The 22,011-nt window shown below is 41.3% G+C and overlaps 1 protein-coding gene across 4 annotated transcripts in view; it reads left to right on the top strand.

Annotated features, from left to right (window-relative positions):
* Window positions 1–12,199: 12,199 nt before the first annotated feature.
* Window positions 12,200–22,011, top strand: part of SLC1A1 (solute carrier family 1 member 1) — a 48,931-nt gene continuing 39,119 nt past the window's right edge. For 2 of the 4 annotated variants that reach the window (XM_051642359.1, XM_051642358.1), the window contains exon 1: window positions 12,402–12,521. In XM_051642359.1, coding sequence (XP_051498319.1) covers window positions 12,431–12,521 — 91 coding nt within the window. In that variant the 5' untranslated portion in view covers window positions 12,402–12,430. Of the gene's footprint in view, window positions 12,219–12,401; window positions 12,522–13,476; window positions 13,504–22,011 lie in introns of those variants that run through there. The other 2 variants (XM_051642360.1, XM_051642361.1) reach the window with 2 other exon arrangements.

Below are 22,011 nucleotides of genomic sequence, written 5' to 3'. Positions count from 1 at the left end.
GGTTGAATTATTTGCTGTTTCTTGCAACTTGTGGTCACTCATAGTGCCACTGGATCTGAAAACTACGTGACAAAATGCACCACTGAAGGTCATTTTACTGAACTGACATCTCCCCATACATGTAAGAATTTCCTCCTTACTTTCCTGTAAAGGTGACTTAGCAAGCCAGTAGAAAGGATTATCAGTACCAAATTATCCACATATTAATTCACTTAAAAATAAAAATTGTTAGATGGTTATTTTCAACACACAGCCTCTTCCATATGAATTTATACACATGATTAATTGGCTTGTCCATTGGCATGGTGCTAGAGTGATAAGCTCAGTTTCCAGATCCTACTGTTGACCTTCACATTCACAAAATCTGAGACTAGGCAATGCAGTTCTACAACAGGCTCTATCCCTAATATTAGATTTTCATTTGCAATGCAGAATGTACTTTCATTTTCAAGAAAAGGGTGGTCTTAATCAGAAGATAACAGCATTTAATGTTAATCAGGATTTCTTTAGACTGATGCAACTGGAATACCTCACAGACCAGAGATGAAGAAGAGTTCCCCAATATCAGCTGACCTCATAAGGACTATACAACAACATGATTCCTATGATGTGACTCCTGCTTTAAAAAATAATACAATTTATTCCACCCTGCTGACGCTGGGGGAGTTAGGTTGGTCATTAGGGAAACGTTCTTTACTATGAGGGTGCTGTATCACTGGAACAGGTTGCCTAGAGAAGTGGTGGAGGCCCCATCCCTGGAGACATTCAAGGTCAGGCTTGATGGAGGTCTGAGCAACCTGATCTAGTGTGAGATGTCCTTGCTTATTGTCTGGGGGCTGGACTAGATGTCCTTTAGAGGCCCCTTCCAACCAAGGATATTCTATGATTCTAGGGTTCTATGGTTCTATGATTCTGCTGCTGCCATGGGAAGGGGCTGCCTTCTGTGGGATTCTGAACTAGCGCTGACACTGAGCAGCAGTGCAGGGTCACATTCACGCAGCGCTTTTGCTAGCACAGGGCAAAATAAGCTGCTCACTCATTAAAATACTTTTGTATTTCAGTCAGTTGAAAACCTTACCATGCAGATTTGCTATAATGCAGTTAAGTCCTGATGCATGGAGGTACTTCATGTCCTTTTGGAGGACAGCTAATTCACAGAAGCATTTTGCCTGTCTAAAGGCTATTTTCAGAAATATTTTTTGGTTCTCATGGGACATTTCTGTCAGAACTAAGAAAATATACAACTGCCATGGACACACTTAGAAAGCTTGCTAAAAGCACAGGTTGAAATTCTCCTTGCTGCTGGTGACTACAAGTTTCTGCCTGGCTGAAAAAGTTACCTGCTTCAAGCCTAGCAGCATTTCCATGACAATAAGGTGTTAAAAGTCTCATATTTTAACACTTAAAAAAATACAAAGGTAATTTCTTACATTTTTCTTTCTTTTTCCTACTTTGTATTGTACCGATCTCTAGCTAAAGGATTTCTTAGCAGCTAACTGTAATGAATAAATTAGAAATCCCCTGTACAGCACAGTTCCCTTACCACCATTAGATGGACCTTGGTGAGATACAAGCATCATCATCCTCATTTCACAGGCCTAAGAACTGGAGTACTACAAGGCATAAACAGAACTGAAATAGTTACAAGGTAGAAAAGAAGACACTAAGAATGACAGGATGTCCCATGTTTCCTGTGAAATACTATCAACAATATCCCTCACACTATATAAAGAAACAAGGACCATGCCATTGTACAAACATTGTATAATTTGCACTAAAATATAGTCTCATATACTAACATCTGTGTGCAAGATTTACACTGACAGAGCATTCACCTGGCTCCCACTGCACTGTGCTCATTTCTTCTCGTTGTTCTAGCAGGCTTCTTCTTAAGCTAGTGCACTGAGGCAGATGCTTGGCTGTTCAAGGCTTTCCATTAAAATTTGGCCTATGACTTCCACTGCAGCTGAACCAATGCCCAATGGATAAACTTCAAGTCTCAACATAATATTGCCGCCAAACCATGGGAAATGTTCGAATATCAGCACCTTACTTGTAGCTACAGCTGCTGGTGTTAATTTAATTGCAGTTCAGGGAGGGCTATAATTTGTCTGCTATCCCTTCATCCAAGTTTGTGAAGACATGCTAAAGCACGGTAGTCACCCTGTTCTTCCCAGGATAATACAACCTTTTGTTGGCTTTCGTCCCCAGCTCTTGCAGAAATTTTGTCTTTCTCAGAAGTTTCAAAACATGGAGAGAGGATACACAGATTGAAAGCTGAGTCAGGTTTATCTTCCACTAGCAGTCCTTCATAGTTATGGGAGGGTGGATGAAAAGGACCCCTTTTAATTTTCAGGAGTCTTTAAAGGAAGGCAGAGGTCTTTTCTTAAAACAGAAAAACTGATGTGCTGCTACTTCTTGTCCACCTCCTTTCTTTCTGCCAGGTGTGGTTCCCTGCCACTTCCAGAGTCACAGTCTTGCCCTGGTGCCTCATGGTATGGAGTGGAAATGTAATACTTGTTAATACGAATCATCAGATAAGACAAGGTCACATATTTTTAATGAAGAAACGTCAAAGCAAAAATCTGCTTCAGATCCCCCCTTTACATTTGCCCCAGTACTTAAAAAAAAAAAAAAAGGAAAGGAAAAATGACCCCTTTTTTCCCCCATTCATTCAGGTCTATTAGATAGGGAGACTGTTCCTAATTTCTCTGTGGCCCTAACTACCAGGCAACACTTTAACCTTTCGTACTGTTTTATTAATCCTTCTAGACATTGTTTCCCAGTTTTTCTGGAAAATGTAAACAAACATGACACAATGGCACAGTCTCAATGCAACATCTATTACTCCAACTATGCTTATCCTAAATTTCAAAGATCCACAGAAACCCCAGCATCAAGAGTAATACTGAGTATGCTGCAGAAGCTAATTGTCAGAACCCAATTACACAATTTTTCCAAAATCTTATAATTTTCTGTCAGTTGCAATTGGACCATTACAGGTATATATTCTTCCAGAAAAAAAACTCTGGGACAAAAGTAAATATGTGCATTGAATTGCAAAATTAGTTTGCTAGTGAAGTCTAGAATCCCAGTACTCCTGGATGAATTTTCTTCTGCTGCTCTCCATTTTCCCCTCCAAATCCACCTTAATATTCTGGTTTCCTGACATCTGCCATTAGTCAGCACTTGTCTATCGCAACAGCAATGCAAGTTGCGTATTTTCCTCTGTACTGCAGCCCAATCTGCCTGCCAGAAAATAATGTTATCACACCTTTCAAAGACAAAAAAGATCTGCAAAATCATTTCAGGAATTAGGATATGCTGTCCTCCCCTCCAATTTCTTATTCTGATAATACTGAATAGGTAAGGTATTTGGGGAATAGAGGCCACTGCAAATGGCCATCCCCTGACTATTATCTACAGATTGCTATTCTTCTTATTATTATTATTTTTAAATATTATTAATATAATAATTAATACTATTGATATAATAATTAACATAACTAATATAACAATAACAATAACAATAACAATAACAATAACAATAACAATAACAATGATGATGATGATGATGATGATGATGATGATGATGATGATGATGATGATATTATATATGTTCTGAAAGTGCCACAAGACCCAGTTGTGGAACGGGACTCTATTAAAAGAAGCTACACTTAAACACAGACTGATGTCCCTATCACACAGTTTTCACAGACTACAAAATAAGACTGTCAAGAAGACCTGCGATTTCTTAGATGTGTACAGATCATGACTGCCAACAAAAAGCATTAAAAAAATAATTTGTAAGTCCTTAGAAAATGGTGAGACTGATTTAAACATGGTGAGATCTAAAAAAATTGTAAAATATGAGGTCTGCTTGCCTGCAGAGCATTTACAGTGTGTTACCATTATATCTTTTTAACCTTCACAATTTTGGGGCTAGAATCTTAGTTTACAAGTGGATGTTAATATTCTGATGTGTTTGATCAACTAAAAAAGCTGAGGCTTAAACACAGCCCACTAATACTTCGAGTCTTGTGATAAAGCTCCTGGTGACAAACTGGCAATCCAGCGACTGTTTAGCTAGATCCAGAAAGGTTGTCACAGGCACTGAGGATTTTCAGGTTCTTGAAATAAGCCAAAAGGTCATATAATGTGCTTGTAATCAATTTTTGAGAGTTGCACAGACAATAATTCTGAATGCCTTTCTACATTCCACCCTTCAGGTCTTTGGGTATGTAACTTTTCTCCTCAAACTTGTTCAACATTCTCCAAATTAGTGTTCACTCATCCATGCATTTCAGTGTGTTACCAAGGGATCTGAGCTTTAAGATAATTTAGTAATTTGTTATAATTTTCTACCAAGAAAGTGTTATGCTTCTTTATATCATAACTAAAATGTCTCCAAATGGTGTGTGGGTGAACAGAGCCCTCCAATTCCATTTATGTCATTTGTGAAGAGTGTTAAAGAGCAACTGTCTGCAGGAATTAATAATTTCATAATTACATATGTATTAGAGTAGCTATATGTATGACATATCACATATTGAGTAATTACGGGGCATTGCTGGACCAGCAGTAAGATATTATCTTATACTTTGCCCTTTGTTTACTGCCACCATAAAGTAATGTAAATGTGTGTTGCACACTATGGAGACAAAACAATGTTACTCCAACATGGCAAGGCTATATAATAATCTTAATTTTGGAGAAAACTGATTTTGTTACTAATAAAATAGTAGTTGTTTAACATACTTTCACCTCTCAGGTTTTGAAGACGATAAGAGCTGATTGCCAGTGTAGTGATGATCCAGCCTTCTCACATGGTCCTGGACTTCAGATGCCAGTCCTCCTGTGAAGTAATGCTTGTCCCGGGGTGGAGGTGCCTTGTAGGTGCTGGTGTTCCAAAGAACAATATTAAATAATTTTTTTCTTTTGCAATAGCCAATAGCAAGTCATATCTGAAAACAATAATGCTTGATCCATGGCCCCAAATCTTGGAAACATGTAGTCTTTTGCCTTAATCAGTGTACGTGCCTGAGTCAGGAGATGGCAAGCTACTGCAGAAACCAAAATGTCAGTCGCACTCTGGGCAGCCAGATGCATTTACATTCTCTATCTGATCCTATCTTACTCACCTTTGGACCTATCTGTTGAGGACAGCACCCTTAGGAATTTCTATTAAAGTTTAAAAATCAGTTACTGAATACAAGCTTGCCCATGAATAGGTCACCCCTGGGGACCTTAAGGATCAACTAGTTCCAACCCCCCTGCCATGGGCAGGGACACCTCCCACTAGATCAGGTTGCTCAGAGCCCCATCCAACCTGGCCTTGAACACTTCCAAGGAGGGGGCATCCACAGTTTCCATGGGCAGGGACACCTCCAACTTGACCAGGTTGTTCAGAGCCCCATGCAACATGCTCTTGAACACTTCCAGGAATGGAGCTTCCACAACTTCCCTGGGCAACCTGTTCCAGTGTCTCACCACCCTCATAGTGAAGAATTTCCTCCTAATGTCTAGCCAAAATATGCCCTCTTCCAGTTTTGATCCATTACCTCTTGTCCTCTTGCTACAAGACCCTGTAAAAAGCCCCTCCCCAGCTTTTCTGTAGGTCCCCTTCATGTACTGAAAGGCTGCTATGAGGTCACTCCAGAGCCTTCTCTTCTCCAGGCTGAACAACCTCAACTCTCTCAGCCTGTCTTCATAGGATTGGTGCTCCAGCCTTCTGGTCTTTTTGGCCCTCCTCTGAACTTGCTCCAAAAGGTCCATGTCCTTGTGTTGGGGACCCCAGAACTGGACACAGTACTCCCTGTGGGGTCTCAAGAGAGCTGAGTAGAGGGGGAGAATGTCTTGATCTGCTGGCCATGCTTCGTTTTACAGAATCACTAAATGGTAGGGGTTGGAAGGGACGTTTGGAGATTATCTAGTTCAACCCACCTGCTAGAGCAGGATCCTCTTGAGCAGATTACTCAGGAACACATCCAGGCAGGTGGGTGTGGAAACTGCACAGCCTCCCTTGGCAGCCTGTTCCAGGGCTCAGTTATCCTCAGACTAAATAAGTATTTTCTTAGATTTCAGTTAAACCTCCTGTGTACCAGTTTGTGACCATTACCATCGTCTGTGTTGCTGACAAAGATACTAATCAGTGCTGGTCCCAATACCAACCCCTGAGGAATGTCACTTCTCACTGATCTCCACTTGGACACTGAGCTGTTTACCACAACTCTTTGACTGCGACCACCCAGACAGTTCCTTATCCACTGAAGGGTCCATCTGTCAAGCTCGTGTCTCTCCAATTTAGGCAAGGATGTCATGAGGGACAGTGTCAAACGCTTTGCACAAGTCCAGGTTGATCACATCAGTTGCTCTTCCCTTATCCAGCAATGCTGTAGCCCCATCATAGAAGGCCACCATATTTGTCAGGCCTGATTTGCCCTTAGTGAAGCTATGTTGGCTGTTATCAATCACCTCCTTATTTTCCAAGTGCCTTAGCATGGTTTCCAGAAGAAAACTGTGAGGCTAAAGAAGAAACATGAGGCTAAAGAAGGGTACTGTAAGAAATATGTGTTGTTCATAGTAGTCATTGACATTTTCTGTAACTAAGAAGGAAAACTGTTTGCAGTCATGTTGGTCCAGCTCTTTTCATGTACATGTAATAAACTGAATAATTAAGAAAAAGGAAGAACGACTATTAAAACCACTACCACAATATGCACCTGGATTTACACAGCTGCTGGCTCATCATTACTTCAAAGCTGTGTCATCATACTTCCTAGGCAAATGAGAACTACTGGACTTCTAAAAACATAGAATTATATCTGCTCTTGATGACTTTTAAAGTATGGCTTTCCTTCAACCCTTTGTAAATAATACACACTGTTTAAATCTTGATTTGTCAAACACCTCTCTATGCCACCTTCTCACTCTGCTTGCCTACCTTCTTAGAACTTAAAAAGTCTGCAGCCAGGAAAATGTACAAGTGTTGCATTAAATGTTCACACCGAAAAGATTTTAAGCATTCTCACTGATAGGAATTCATTTAATTATCACATGGTCATGGTCTCTTCCAGCTGTCATAAAAATCTGTGACAATATTCACAGTCTTCTTAGTTGGAACAGGCACACAACTTGGAATAAAACAGCAGGGATCTAGAACATCATGCTCCAGATCCTAGTTTTTAAAAGAACTACAGGTCCATCATTATCAAGGAATTTGAGTATGTTTTCATCATTACTTTTTAATGTTTGTTGGACAAAGGTGAGTTCTTCTGATCTCAGAGTGAAAAATGGCTGATAAAACACTAATGGTTTGTTGAGACGGAACAAAACTGGGGTTTGGCAGAAAAAAGATTCTCACCATTAGAAGGCTGTAAACTAGCAAATAAAATACCATCTTCTGCTGTCATCTTCCTCGCAGCTGTAATCCCATGGAATTGTCTCCAACAAAGTTTAAAAAATCCCACTGAGCTGGCACAGAGCTACATTTAGTTGAAAAAAATATTAAAGAAAAGGAAACAAAGAAAGAAAAAAGAAAACCCTGCACTCCTTGTAGATTTTCTGCCAAATCTAGAACATTTTACCTACAAGGAATGTATTTTGACCAGTAACTCAACAATTCTGAAAAAAACTGAGTTGAGGAAAATACAGGGAAGAATTACTAATTTGGTAAGGTTTAGAGTGTCTTTGTAAGACTATGCAAAACCAGAAAAACCTATGCAAACAGAAGATAAAACAGCTACTGGCAATCTTACTGAAAGTTATAACTAGATAACAAGGATCCCTCTGTGTATTCAGAACCAGCTACAGAAAGAGAAAGAGGTATGCCTTTAAAATTAAAAAAGTAGGTTGGATTAGTTAAATAACACCAATATGGGATCTGGTAGCTTAAATCTAACCTACACTGGATTAAACAGGAACTCCACATGCAAAGACATTACTACCATAAAACCATTATCTTCCCCCCCCCCCAAAAAAAATAGTACTTTATCAGCTCTGCCCCTGGGGATGGACAAAACATCTGTCAAATAGATCTTGTCAATTTATTTTACAGTTTGGCTCAGCACAGTTTTTTTAAATGTATTTTTAATTTTCTTATCCAGCTGTATTACATAGTGTATATGGCAGTTAAACTTTGAGGTCAGATGGCAGAAGGCACAGGCTCCAGACTGTAAGGAAAAATCCTGCAATTTTGAGTGGTTAGTTACAGTATCCTTACACACATAAAACATAGCTTTGTGTCATTTTTTTGAGCCTCATTTTTCTCTTCACTGAACTGCAGCCAGAATAATTTCTGTCTCTTACTTTCAGCCTTCATATTGGGCTAGAAAGCTAAAGGGTGGAACCAAAGTGAGTTAAGTTTGCTAACAGTCCAGTTCTGGAATTCAGAGATAAAAGCATTTTGATTGATGGCTCAAGCTTAGTTAACTCCATAAATACTTTACTCTTTAACTTACTGTATTCCAAAGGCAAAATAATTTCAGTTACTTTAAAAGATAAAAGAAGCCAGTGAAGCAACACAAGCCAGTGCCAAAGGATGACAACTGGAAATTTTCACAGTCATTATAAATACTATTCTTTTTATTGGATTATTTTCTTATTAAGATTAGGTATATTAGACAGGAATTGATTACTCTGTGTTTTCAAATTTTGTATGTGCTCTCAGTTTTTATGGCATTAAAAAACAGTTGCAAACTTACTATCTGGTGAACTGGGCTCAAATAAAAGAATCAAGCTCATTTATACTCCTTGCATTCTAGGTAGATTATTAACACTTTTTTTTTTTTTTTTTAAAGTCTTGCTAAATACTGTTGTTTTATCAAAGCATTTAAAAAATGCAATACCCACCATTTCAGCATTTCCTTGTGATGTGATTTCTGATCTATGGCATCATAAACTATGATGAAAAGGCACTTGATTAGTTTTCTGTGGATCATATCATCTTTCACCAAAACATACATTAATGATAATAACAGTCTGACCTAGACAGAAAAAGTTGAAGGACTAAGTAAGCAAAAGTCAATTGCTTTTTCCTCTCTTAACTACAGTCTCCAAAGATGTTTTTTAAGGAGTATGAAGAGGCAAGCTTCCACTTGCTGCACTGTACACCCCACCATGTTGCCTGTGTTCCTGTAGGACCTCTGCCTCTCCCAGCAGCGAGACACTCAAATGCCTCAAATGCCAAAGTTGGAAGTATTCCTAGTCTGTGAAATTACTTGCTATGTTCCTAAGTAATGAACTTAAAATGTTGTAAAGATAGTTCTACAGATTTGAAATGAATGTTGAGACACAAGGCTACACACATATCAGGTCACCGTGTGGGATTAACTTGGCACTATAATAGTTTTTTTAAGTATTGATCCTAGGTCTACAATAGTGCAACCTGGATTAGTTTAGCCTTCAATAAAAAGTTATACATGTCTATGCATGTCACTTTTTCCCAAGCAAGCACTCAGATTTTTGACTGGTTCCTCTGTTTCATTAACATTAAAAACAAACAAACAAACAAAAAACCTAAACCAAAACAAACCCACCAAAAAAATAAAGCCATATTGTCACACATACAATTTTACCCATAATCTACTCTGATAACTTTGTAACAGTGAGCAATATAGGTAAAGAATGTATTTCTATCATCTGTACATATGAAGTGTATTGACATTTTTTCACACATGCATCCTATTAATGTCATAGTTACTTCAGAATGTTTCAAAATTACACAGAGCTCAAAGGGGTTTAAACAGAATTTATTTTTTTGCTTGCTCAGTGGCTGTGCTTGGTGGCTGTACAGGCATCTAGTCTTAAAAAGTGTTAGTTCTTTTTTTTTTTGGTCTTTTTTCATAGCTGAGTGAATTTTTAAAATAACATCCATATTTCAAGAATGATCCATAGGCTCAGACTAACTTTAATTCTTTTCCATTTTATTGGGACACTTTTATTATAGTTTTTTCTTTTATAGCTCCTCATAGAGAAACTGCCAGCTTGACTCTACATCCAGGATCAAAGCCAATGTCTGTCATTCTGTAATAGGAAGACCAAATTAAAAACAGCTTGCTCATGAGGATGTTTAAAACAGCTCTATTTCACCTGCCTAAGTCTTTTTTAAAATGATCCTTTAAGTTTCTGTGGATGCCATAAATTATCAATCTTTTTTTTTTCAAGGTCATGTTCATAGAATTGCATTTGATGAAGTGAAATATATAAAGACAAATTTTTAAGAAAAAAGCCTTGAATTATAGCATGCTTTTTTAATTAACTATTTTTAGGGACAAAACACTAGCAGAAAATAACAGAAATGTACTTTGACAGGAAAAAGTCTTCAATGTAAAGGTCTTCAATACAATTCAATTTGTATTGTTCTACTGTTGAAGAACATGGAAATAAGAGATAGCTCTAGCCTTCAGAAGTCACATAGCATAATTACAAGATGTTTTTTCCAAGGTTGCACAACTCCTTTAAGATATTGCAAGCTCCAGGAAGGCATGTGTCAGCTACAATCACATTGCTTGATACAAGTCGAAGGGCATCTTTTTGTGCTGACTGCTGCAGACAATTCTAGTTCTTCCAAAAGGGTACCATGAAATCCTTCATGTGAAAAAGGATACTTAATGCTTTAAAAGAAACCCCAACCATGGAAACCCCAAGAAGGAAGAAGTAAATTCTAACTTAGCTTTAGCTTGTTGCTGCGAACCATTGTAATGCAGTTACTCTCTCCAGCTCACCGAAACAGCTCAAAAGAAAAGCGGAGTAAGTTTTAAAAAGGGATACCTGAGAAAGTGAATAACCAGAAAATTAAAGGAAAGCCTAAACTCAAAAGTTGTCTTGCAACTGATTTTGTTGCTACAGAGCCGCACCACATCCTCACCACCTGCGACAAATCAGACTTTCTACTTACTGAAAGCAGCATCTGAGATTCCCAGTATATGCGGGACGAAATAAAATTTAAAAAATTACACTCTGTGGCAGTGGGAACCAAGGCCAGAACTTCTCCGCTCAAACTAAGCCTGGCTCTGCCCACCCTGAAACCTCATGTGCCTTTTACTTCCCGTATCTCTTGAAGGCCACTTATACTTTGCCACATTTTGTACCACAGTCTGGACATAGTCATAGTGTTTCTTACTTTTTTCTTACTGGTTTGTTTTTGTTTGGTTGGTTAGTTGTTTTTTTTTACTGTTACCACATTTATTACTTCAGTTTTTCTTTTTCTGTGGCTTTGTAAAATGGTAATAAGCCAGTTTTCCTTTTAAGTATACTAGAACCTTTTATGATTTAACTAAACTAATATACTTACTCATCTGCTTCCCTTCTACCACTAGGCTTCCTTTTGTTTTTTTAATTAAATTTTCCTGATGGTGGCAGATGCAGAAAAATTACTGCAGTTGAAAAATAAGGCCACTTTTTAGGAGCCTCTATATAAATTTATGCAGGTGGTTCGAGGTTTTAACATTTAGGATAGATGATGGGTTGTACTTCTCATCCATGTGTATTTCGGTGCTCTTCCCTTTCTCAGCAAGGTACATACTTGTATCTCTCCCTGTCTCCCAGAACCACCAGATCCACCTGAAGAGGAAACGTGACAAGGTTTCAGTTCCAGTTTCTGCTCATCTATCCCAGATCTTAGTTACCTGGTCATCACAGACAAAAATAATAGAAACTTCACCGGTGTAGACTTTGGAATTAATGGTGTCAAGTGCAATAAAATAAATCAAACTTTCAGTCTGCACTCTTGTTCATGTCATTCAGAAAGACAATAGCAGTCTTTTTTTTCTTTTATTTGCCAGTTGATCTCCAAGTTTGAAAATCGTGATCAACAAGTTTATGAACAGATGCTGAAAGACCTACAGGGAACTGGGTCCTGATGTTACACACATCTTAATCACGCTTAGGGTGGGAAGGGGGAAGGAGACCATTACGTGGAGAAACAAACGCTTCCTCACCAGTTTGGTATTTAAACTTATCAGGATGAAACCCCAGTGGAAAATCCTACAAGGCACTTCAGGGCTCTCTGCCTCCAATCCTCCTACCAGGAGTACAGCGCAGCACCTTGAGCCAGAGGTTACCCTCAGCACCGGCACCGGTGGCTGCAGCCGGGACGAGCCTGGGCCGCCCACCCCGGGCGGCGCGGCGCGGCACGGAGGCCGCTGCCAGCCGCTGTGCCAGCACGCCCTGCCGTGGCACAGTGTCCTGCGGGCATGCGGGCTGTCACCGCCGGGCGGGTGAGAGAGGCCAGACCCCGAGCTCCGGCTGGGCGGGGAGGCGGGCAGGGGCGGGGAGGCGGGGGGCGTGGGCGGGAGCGGGCGGGCGGAGGGCCGGGCCCCCCGCCGCCAGGTGAGGGTAACGGCTCCGCCTCCCGCCTGCGGCCGTTCAACGGCGCGGAGCGCGGGCGGGCGCTGCGGCTCGGCTCGGCTCGGCTCGGCCGCCCCCCGCCATGGCCAGGATGGGCAAGAGGGGATGCAGGTGCCCGGGGTTCCTGCGGAGGAACTGGCTCCTCCTCAGCACGGTGGCTGCCGTGGTGATCGGTGAGTGAGGGGGCAGGCGGAGAGGCGATGCGGCGCCGCCGCCCCCTGCCCGGCCTTGCCCGGCGGGTCGCGGCCCGGCCCGGCGCAGCGCCCGAGCGGGGCCCGCGGCGGAGCGCCGGGCAGCGCCGGCGAGGGGCGGCCCGCCGCCGTGGGGCCGATGCGGGCGGTGCGGGGCGATCCGCGCCCCCCCGGCCGCCATCCCGCTCGTGTCGTGGAAGGCCGGCGATTGTGGTGGAGGGCGGGGGCCCCGGCTGCTCTTCCCCGCGGCACACGGGCCGGCTGCGCTGCTGCGGGGCCGGGCGTCGCGGAGCCGTGGCCGCGGGGGACGTGTCCGCAGGGGCAGGGAGCTGCGGCGGGCAGCGATCGGGCGGGCAGCGGGCGTGCGGGGGCGCGGGGTGCCCGCGTCCCGCAGGGCCTGGCCTGCCCCCCGCGCGGTGCTCTGCGGTCTGTGTGAGGAAGGTCTGGTCAGGAGGGGGGTGAAGCTGTGTTACGGTGACCCCTTGGTATGCGGGTGCTGCAGGCCTTCCCGGCCGGCCCGCAGCAGGCAGCGCCCCGCGCCGCGTTGGCACGCCTTGGTTGGGGTGAAAGAGGGTGGGGGAAGGGGGCAGCTTAGTCAGGAGTGAGCCCGGGGAAGCGAGCTGGATTCACGTCGTCTTCGGTTCGTCCGCAGGTTGGATCTCCGCCGAGCTGTAAGCTGCTGGGCCTTGGTAGTGGGCATGGTGTGCTGCTGATGGCCTAAGCAAGCAGTGCAACTGGAAGAGTTTGGCAGTGCCACCCAGCTTTCGGGGGCTTTCCGGGATGGCGTTGTAAAGGTTGGAGGATTTCTCCTCTGCTGACAAGTTTCTGCAGGAGAAGTTAGTTGAAGGCCATCTTATTTAGAACAGACTGGCAAAAGGGCCAGGAGAAGTTGTCAAATGGCTTGGCCAAAGGGACTTTTCCATCGGATGTACTTCTAGTCATACGTGCTCTTAGTTTGCTGCTGGTGAGTGTTTTGATGCACAGCGAGCAGAGTTTCCTTCGCATTATTGCTCCTGCAGAGAAGTGCTGCTTTAAGTGCTTCGTTAGCTGCAGTTGCTGTTTGATGGGTCTTTTTTCAGATGAGTTTTCTGGCTGGAGCATACCTATTTCAGTACAAGTTTGTTCAGGAAAGAACTATTATTTTGGAATTCCACCCAGCTATTTATAAACTGTGATCAGAAGTGTACTTACGTATACACGTGTGTTTTCCTTCATGCATTCAGTGATTGAAAGATCTCAGTTCTTTTCCACTTCTTTAGTAAGTGGAAAGATTTTTATGAGTTCCATGTACCAAGAGCTAAGGGCTTGCTTGAAAATGTGGCTGTAACAATGTGGAGGTGTTTATGTGGCTGTGGTTTTGTCTGTACAATTGCTTTTTTTGGTACTCTTGTCAGGTACAGTCCTATGAGTTGACATACTTACTTCTTAATTACAGAAGTGATTAAGACACATTCCCTTCTCATTATGTTCAATGGATGTAGGTAGACCTGAAGTGTGATGTAATCATACAAGCTGATCATTCTGAAATGCGACTCCCCTGAGAACCAAGGAGCCTGACAATGACATGAGATTCCCCTGAGAGCCACAGAGCCTTGCAGTGTAGGAACTGCAGAACAATTTGTCCCTAATCCCCGAAATATCCAATGATAATTCACAGTGAGAGAGTGACAGGCACACAAATACATTGTGTGTCTTTGGACTGCTTTACTTGCTACCTTTACACTGTAATTAACAGTCCAGAACTCGGGAGAGCTCTGTAATATGGCAGAGAGTCTTCATAAAAATTCCTTGAGCTTTGAACCAAATTACATTTTGCTAGTAGCAATGTTTCTGCTGCATTTCCAATATTTCTTTGAGTAGAAACAAGTTACGCAAGGAGAACTGTGGAACGCTTGTAAGGTTGGCTTAGTTGAATTGTAGGTTATCTTTTTATTACAGCTTGAGGAATGTTTGCAATGTACCTAGAGTCAACAAACCTTTTGTATTTAAATTTACATACTCTTTTCGAACATACATGGGGAAATTGTTCAGAGGTTTATTAATCTACTTAGTTTGGAGGAACAATTTAGCATTGATGAGCAGAAGAATGTCACCAATTTGAAAGCAGAAAATATGTTGAGACTTTTCAGAAAAGTATATATGAGTGAGGAGCACAAATACCTAATGCAGCAAGCTGTGGAAATGTACTGGAAAAGCTGTCCAGCTGCAGAGTGCCTGATATTCCAGCGCTGTCATATAAAATTGTGATTTTTGCTCATCATTATCCAAACCATGCTCAACATCCCAGTGAGATAGGCTTGTCTTTGCTAGTACTTTGACTAAGATGAAAAGTTTTCCTCAGTACTTGTGCCCATCTCTGACAGGAGGAAACAGAAACAGACAGAAACCTCTCAGAGTGCCAAGCACTTCTTCCTTCAAGAGTAATTATTATGTATATTATATTTGAATCATTCAATCATTTCCCTTCATTTACATTTTCAAAAACATTAGAATTTCTTTTATAGCACCTGGGGGCAGGGGGGTTATTTAAAATCTGCCCACAAATTAACTTCAGAAAGTCACATCTTGTGGCTGAAAAACCTGTGTGCATTATTCAAAGAAAACAAGACTCGAGACTCAAGTGGTTAATTTTCTTACATTGGTAGAGATTCTGTTTCAGTTGGTCAGACTGATACAGGGACATCTGTGAACTTGGATTTGGACCCTGACATTAATTGAATTTGAGATTCAGGACTAATTCTGAGGCTTGCAGTTTGTATAAGTTCAGTGGTAGATTTGCTTGAATGCTGGGCCTGCAAAGTGAGTTCCTTGTGCATTAGTTCTTAGGACTTGCAGTGGGACACCTGTGCTGACCAGTGACTCCGAGGTAGGTTTTGGGCTCATTCATGCCTCCCCTGACTCACTGCCCTACTCTGGGAGGCGGAGGGGCAGGACAGTAGCAGCCTTATGTAGGTAACTGCAAAAGGAGGGATATTTTGCATCTTTTGTCCTTCTGGTCTTACTGAGCCCAAAGCAGCTGAGCTAACAAAAGCAATTTAAAAGTCAAGTGTTTTTCCAGCCTTTAATAAAGAAAGTTACATTACTTCCAGTTTGTAAAATCAAGTCAAAAGAAACCAGAAATACCCCTGAAATTTACTCACCCTGAAGGAGGTTTCCAAAGGACAATGGCAAAGTCACACTTCATAGGATTCTCATAGACCATCTACTTCTTGTTATCACTTTGTCTTCCTGAGGTCACTGCTGCAGTGCAACCAAACCAGTCAAAAAGATAAAAGGCTGATGATGTGTAAATACCCATTCATTAGTCTGCTGTCGTAACCTGTTAGCTAGTACTCCTGGGCAATTCTTCCGCAGAAAAGTTTGTTTCTTATGGTGGAAATGAAAGTGTGAGTGATTTTAGTACATAGGGTCTCAGGTATTGAGTTGCAGTCTCTACGCTAAGGCAGAGATCTTTTTACAAACTCAGAGAGTATATGGACATAGGTTTTGAATACTTACATTTTTCAAATCTATTAGACCAGTATCTTTTGGTAAAAGTTCTGTGGTTGAGGTACATGATTCTGAGGGATTCTGTTTTCATAAATGTGCAGGTTACAAGTACTTTTATTTGTCACTTAATGGGATGTCTGTCAATTCAGAACTTAAGATACCTCTGAGCCTGCCTGTGACTGAAGGTTTTTTCAGCAGCACGTGCAGGACACTGAAATAGTTCAGCTGTTCCTGAGGAAGTTAGGAGAAATGCAGTACTCAGATGGGTCAGCCCCCAGGCACAAGAGATTGTGAATGGTAGGTATCCTTTCTTCACCTAGCCACAGGTCGCGTTTATGAAGGGTGCATCAGTGAGGTGAGGAGCACTTTTGTGCTCTGCCGTTAGGTTTTGCCTTCGATCTCCTTGTCCCGTAGGTGCGTGGCGCTGGGGCTTCCGCAGGGCCCCCAAGGCAGCGGGGAAGCGGGGCGCTTGTCCCGGCCGTGCGGCGGGAGCTGTCCGCGGTGCCTGCGGGGCGGGAGGAGGCAGAGATCAAGTGACAGGGAGGGGAGGGGTTAGGTGTGAATCCCTGGTTTTGCCACCTCTAGAGCGAAGTGACGTTAATTGAGCCTCTACCGGATCGGACACTTTGCTTCTGCAGTTCCCTTGTTGGGAGATTGAGGCGTCAGGCCTCATTTTCTCCCTGCATATGAGAGCGAGATTAAAATACACATGGTTCTTTTCTGTAACACCAGCATCACAGAAGCTTTGAGTGGTGCAGCTGTAGCTGTTTGCCAGGATTCGATGAGTGCAGCAGCCACTGGAGCTTCTGTTTTGTGCTTTATGATATCACCCCAGCAGTCCATAGGCCAAATGCTTCTTATCTTTACTTGTAGTGAAAATTATTATATTATAGTATTAAGTACTGATATGTCCCTGTAAGAATAATTTTTTTTCACAGGTCTGAGTTAAAAAAAAATGATATTTGTCACACCTGATAACTGTAGCTAGAAGGGCTAGGCTCGTTCCAAAATTAGATGTGAGGGGATTTGACATTTGCTTTTAAAAACACTCCTTTAATATTCATGCACATTAGAGCAGTGTCAGCACGTGCTAGCATTACTGGAAGCTCACCAGTTCATTCTTACAGGAATTAGTGTCTTGCATGTCAAAGACAACAAAAGAACAGTTAGTAACATACCACTTTATTAATGGCCTCTCACCATGCAGAAGGCCAGCCTGAATCCCAGGAACTCAGATATACTCCTTACTGTGGGAAGTTTCTTTTGCAAATATAGCCTGTAGCCTCTAAACCGTATAAATGCATAAAGGATTTCAACTTCTTCCAGTAAGTTGTTTCTGTCTCTGACAAGTGTAATTTAAAAATAAAAAGCCTGTTCTGTATATGGCATATAACTTCACTGTTTCTCATTTCCACCTCCTGGTACCTGTACAAAAAAGTGGTCTGTTAGCTCAGTTTAGGTTGTCTTCTGTACCATTTCTCTTTGCCTGTGCAATACAGTGTGAAGGTTACTAACAATGAGGCAGATTAATTGCCTCTTAAAGTACACTAGCAAAACAGAGCTCTAGAGCTCTTGTCTTCACAGCAGGAAAAAAAAGAAAGGAAGTATACCAAAGAAAAGAAATTATTACTCTGTCAGTTTTTTACAAGTATAGTTGTAAAACAAATATCTGATTAATTTCATTAATTCTGAAGTGTAACTTTTTTTTAATTTGGAATTCATAACAAGTGGAGACCACACATCCTGAATCAACTCTGGTAGCATAGAAATTTAACAGAAGACTCTGGTTTCTTTCTGTTGTGATTTAGAGCAGCACAGGGGATACTAGTGACTTTTTATGCTTCTTTAGGTAGTTGTGATGCTCATCTGTCTGTTCTTCTGTGCCACACTGCATACAACTTGATACAGGATGGGATGTGTTCAGAAATGTGTAAAACTCAGCAATTCTGAAAGAATGTCTGAATTCAGTGTTAAAAACAAAATGTAAAATGGTGAGTGGCCAACAGTTACATCTGAGAGTTCCACATACTACTGAGGTAAAAAATATTCTGAGCCAAAAACTCAGCCAACAAAAGAAGCCAAAGGCAAACATGATTCCTCTTTTGCTTTTGAACTGTTTTAATGCAAAGAAAACCCAATTTTTATTTGTTCTCTTTTTTACAAGAGCCTCATAGGATTTGTGGAAGACATTTTTAATTACGGCCCCACAATAGTATCTCACAGTGTGAGATCACATCTACATCATTTATTATGCTGAAGATCAGGGCTATAGTGGACTAAATTTTCCAGATGCATTTTTCTGTCTACCATTGTTCCATGTATTGCATGTTCCATGGGAACCCAATAACCAGAAGATTAAATGTGACATGGGATAACAATTTCTGTGTATTAACAATAATGTGGATATTCTAAGTATTTTCATAATATATTGCAAAATAGCCATTTCTTGGTCCTTTCATGCTTTAGGAAGCACAAAAAACCTGGCCTTGCTTAATCTGAACCAATTTTCTAGGTTCTGTATCTCATTTTTCAACTTTGATGTCTTCATTAGTTTCAGAACAATGATGTTTCTGTGTGTCACCCTTTGTCTCCTTTAGTTTCCGCTAAATTGCCTTTCCAGCTGCTTATCTCAATTTATTACAATCAGAATCATTCCTCTTGCCCTTCCAGCAAGGGGATAGCTAGAACAGTATGTCCTGTTGACAGTCCTTTCCTCTAATCACGCTTTAAAACAGAAGCTGTAACAAAGGTCAGAATCTGGCAGGTACTCCCAGTTACCAGCCTTTCACCTTTCTTATATCATTGTCAACCATTTAGTTTCTTGTGTGTTTCAGAGGTCTTAAATGAAGATGTAATTTTTCTGATGTGTTCTATTGAGCTAGTATCTCTTGGGCTGTACAGGATGTAAAAAGGTGCTGTATAGCAGATGTTGTGGAAAGACAACAGCCAATCAGTGAGCTTTAACAAGACTGGGTGAGAAGCTCTACATTTTTGGATGGCATTGGAATTATGCCATCAGTGTTGTAATATCTTAGGCCATGTAAGCAAAGGGGTAGACGCTAAGAACACCAAAACTGGGGACATGACAGTAATCTGAAATGAGTGGAAAAAAGTTCCAAATTAAAGTTGAGTGGATTTGAAGGAAGCAACAAGACCTGTACAGGTCTGGATGACTACAGAGGAGAGAGGTCATAGTTAACAAAGGCACCCAAGCTGCAGATGAATGGGCTGAAGGAGGGTAATAGAGGCTTTAGAAGAGACAGCTGAAAGGAGTAATGGGGAAGATCTGCAAAGGAAGAAGGGCAGGTTACTGTTGTCATGTTACATTTCAATTTGCCTGTCAAACACAGGAACATAAGATAGAAAGATACTTATTGGGTATCACATCTAGTCTACTGATGCTTCAGGTTACACCATTTTATATAAACTTCTGTAACATAGCATGCTCCAGCTTCAAGCTGGATAGGTTTCTTGGTGCTCCGTGTTCTCCTCGGAAGCCATAGTCATGAGACTGATGGTTGAAGACTTGACAATTGCCAGTCTAAATATCTTTAGGTTTAATATGCATTCATTTGTTAAAACATTGCTCTTTCTCTGCTATCCAGCTGTTTTCTGTACTTCTCTCTCATCCTTGTTGGACAAATCAAGCTCTTTAACCTCCTTTCAGAAGGCAGACTTCTCATTCTTTTCATCACTCTGCAGTTCTTTTTTGCGTGTGTTTCAGTTTGAGTTCACTTTTCCTGAAGCCTTGATGAATTTCACACAGTATTCCCCAGCAGAATATGTACTTTCAACAGGGCACATCAACATTAATGAGGAAATGTAGGTTGTAAAGCTACTGGGAAAGAATTGTTGTTTTCCCCAAATGACGTAATTTATGACATAATATTCATAATGTGGTGTTTATTATGTTAAACTTGTAAGTAGGGTAGTTAACTTCACAAATCTTATGAGTGACTGAGAATGTTGAAAAACTGTGAAAGAGGCAAATTAATTTATCTTGACAGACTTAAGGACTAAACAAGGAAGGAATTCTTCACAACACCTCTCTGTATTTTTTCTGTGTGTTAATGGACTGTTCCTATAGATAGGTGCTGTATGGCAGTTCTTGCTAAGGTAGTGAGAAACGTAGCTAGATAAAGCATGATCAGGAAGGTTTTTTTCTTTCCTTCAACTATATTCTTTTATATTGGCTTTTTTAGATAGAGAGTACATCTGCATAGTGAAAATACTTGGAAGATATGTACACATGAAATTCTTCTGCAGAATATTTAGATAAATAAGAGGGAACTAATAGTCCAATAAGAGAGACTGTTAAGTTATTGAACTGCTTAGCCATCTGCACATTCTGCGGCAACACTGGTTCAGTGTTCAGCAGAAATGTGGTTGCCCGTAGTCACAGGAGAACGGCTCGTTTCCCATTTTCTGGCCAAATGAAACAGGCACCCTTCTTTTGACTAAGGGTGGAGCGGGTCCTGTGCAAGGCTACATGGCAGAGAGGCCGCTCTGTATTATCATTGACTGCTACAGACTGCTCTGTGTTATCGTCCCTGCTACAGGTTCCTGCAGCAGGAAAATAGCAGCAGTTATGTGGCTTTGCCTGTTGCAGCAGCCTTCACACCTGCTGTGTGTAAGGGGAGTATCCCTCACTGGAGAAGCTGGTTTTAAGCCCTCTGGCCAGTGCTCCAGCTTGCCTTCATTCCTGAAGGTCCATCATGGAGAGTCACAGTCCACCCAAACTTTCCTCACACTGCAGTCAGATGACAGTGTGTCATTTGTGTGGAGGAATTTACAACCACACCCTCTTAACAGTTTAATCGGAGAGAGGACAGAGGGGGTCCCACCACGGCAGAGGAATGGGCATACTTTTCTGCTAGATATTTTTCGGTAGGTTGATATCTGACTTGAGAACATTATTCATCTGGAAAATTTCTGAGAGGACTTCACCTATCTTTGTAAGCAAGCTGGTAGTTTGGGCAACACCAGCATCCAGAGAGTTAGTGTCAGTTGTCATGCAGTTGTACTCCAGAGACTCCAAATCCTACCTCAGTAGTTGCCTCCAGTTTTCTGAGAGTCTTGGTGGTTTTTTTTTTCAGTCAACATGCCCATGCTTATTAAAAGGAATATCGTCAAGTAGAATGTAAAACAGTATTATGCATAACATTGGAAAATATTAAAAATGATCCAAAGAGAGTTGAATTAATAAGCTGAAATCATTATTATAAGAGGTTTTTTTACACCCTTTATTTTAATGTTCTCTAGTTGGCACTGCATATCACAGCCAGTGGTATTACAAAAACTCTAGAGAGATCTGAAAAAATATTACAAAAATACTCAGACTCACAGACTGCAAAAATCTCGCCTGCCTGTGCTGCAAATTTACATGTTTGTATTGAATGTTTTGTATGGTGTTTCAGATCAAGTTAGTGAACTTTATGTGCCAGCCTTTTCAGTCCCATGAGTCATATTTTAGTCTGTCATGTGAACAGCATATCATGTGAAGTTATCAAGAGCTTAATCACTTTATTAATAGCACAGTCCATGCTGCTGAATTACAATTAAATAATATCAGGCTTGAACAATGACATATACCCACATTTTTTCTTCTTTCAGTGCCACATGAAAGCAAAATTCCTATAATTCCCCCTGTGTCTATCAGTATCAGCCAGACTCACAAACTGTTCTCCAGTGGAAGACAGTTTGTATATGCTGGAATTATGTGAAAACAGGAAGATTAAATACCACAGCTTTTTTTCTGAGAGGGACATGGTGTAATCCAGAACAGATAATTTTACAAAACAGATTATTTGTTTTCCAGAAATATATGCTAGATTTCGTTTCTCATTGTCCTTATGGTTTATTCCTAAGGTTCATTCCCATAACAAAGTCAGTGGGACTTGAAGCTGATGTGCTGTTTTTGTGGTGTCATGCACACTGGTGGAGTGAGAACTCCCTGCCATTTAACACTGCATCCTGTGTCAGT

The sequence above is a fragment of the Apus apus genome, chromosome Z (genome assembly GCF_020740795.1).
Source record: "Apus apus isolate bApuApu2 chromosome Z, bApuApu2.pri.cur, whole genome shotgun sequence".
Taxonomy (NCBI): domain Eukaryota; kingdom Metazoa; phylum Chordata; class Aves; order Apodiformes; family Apodidae; genus Apus; species Apus apus.
This window is presented reverse-complemented; position numbering and strand designations above follow the sequence as displayed.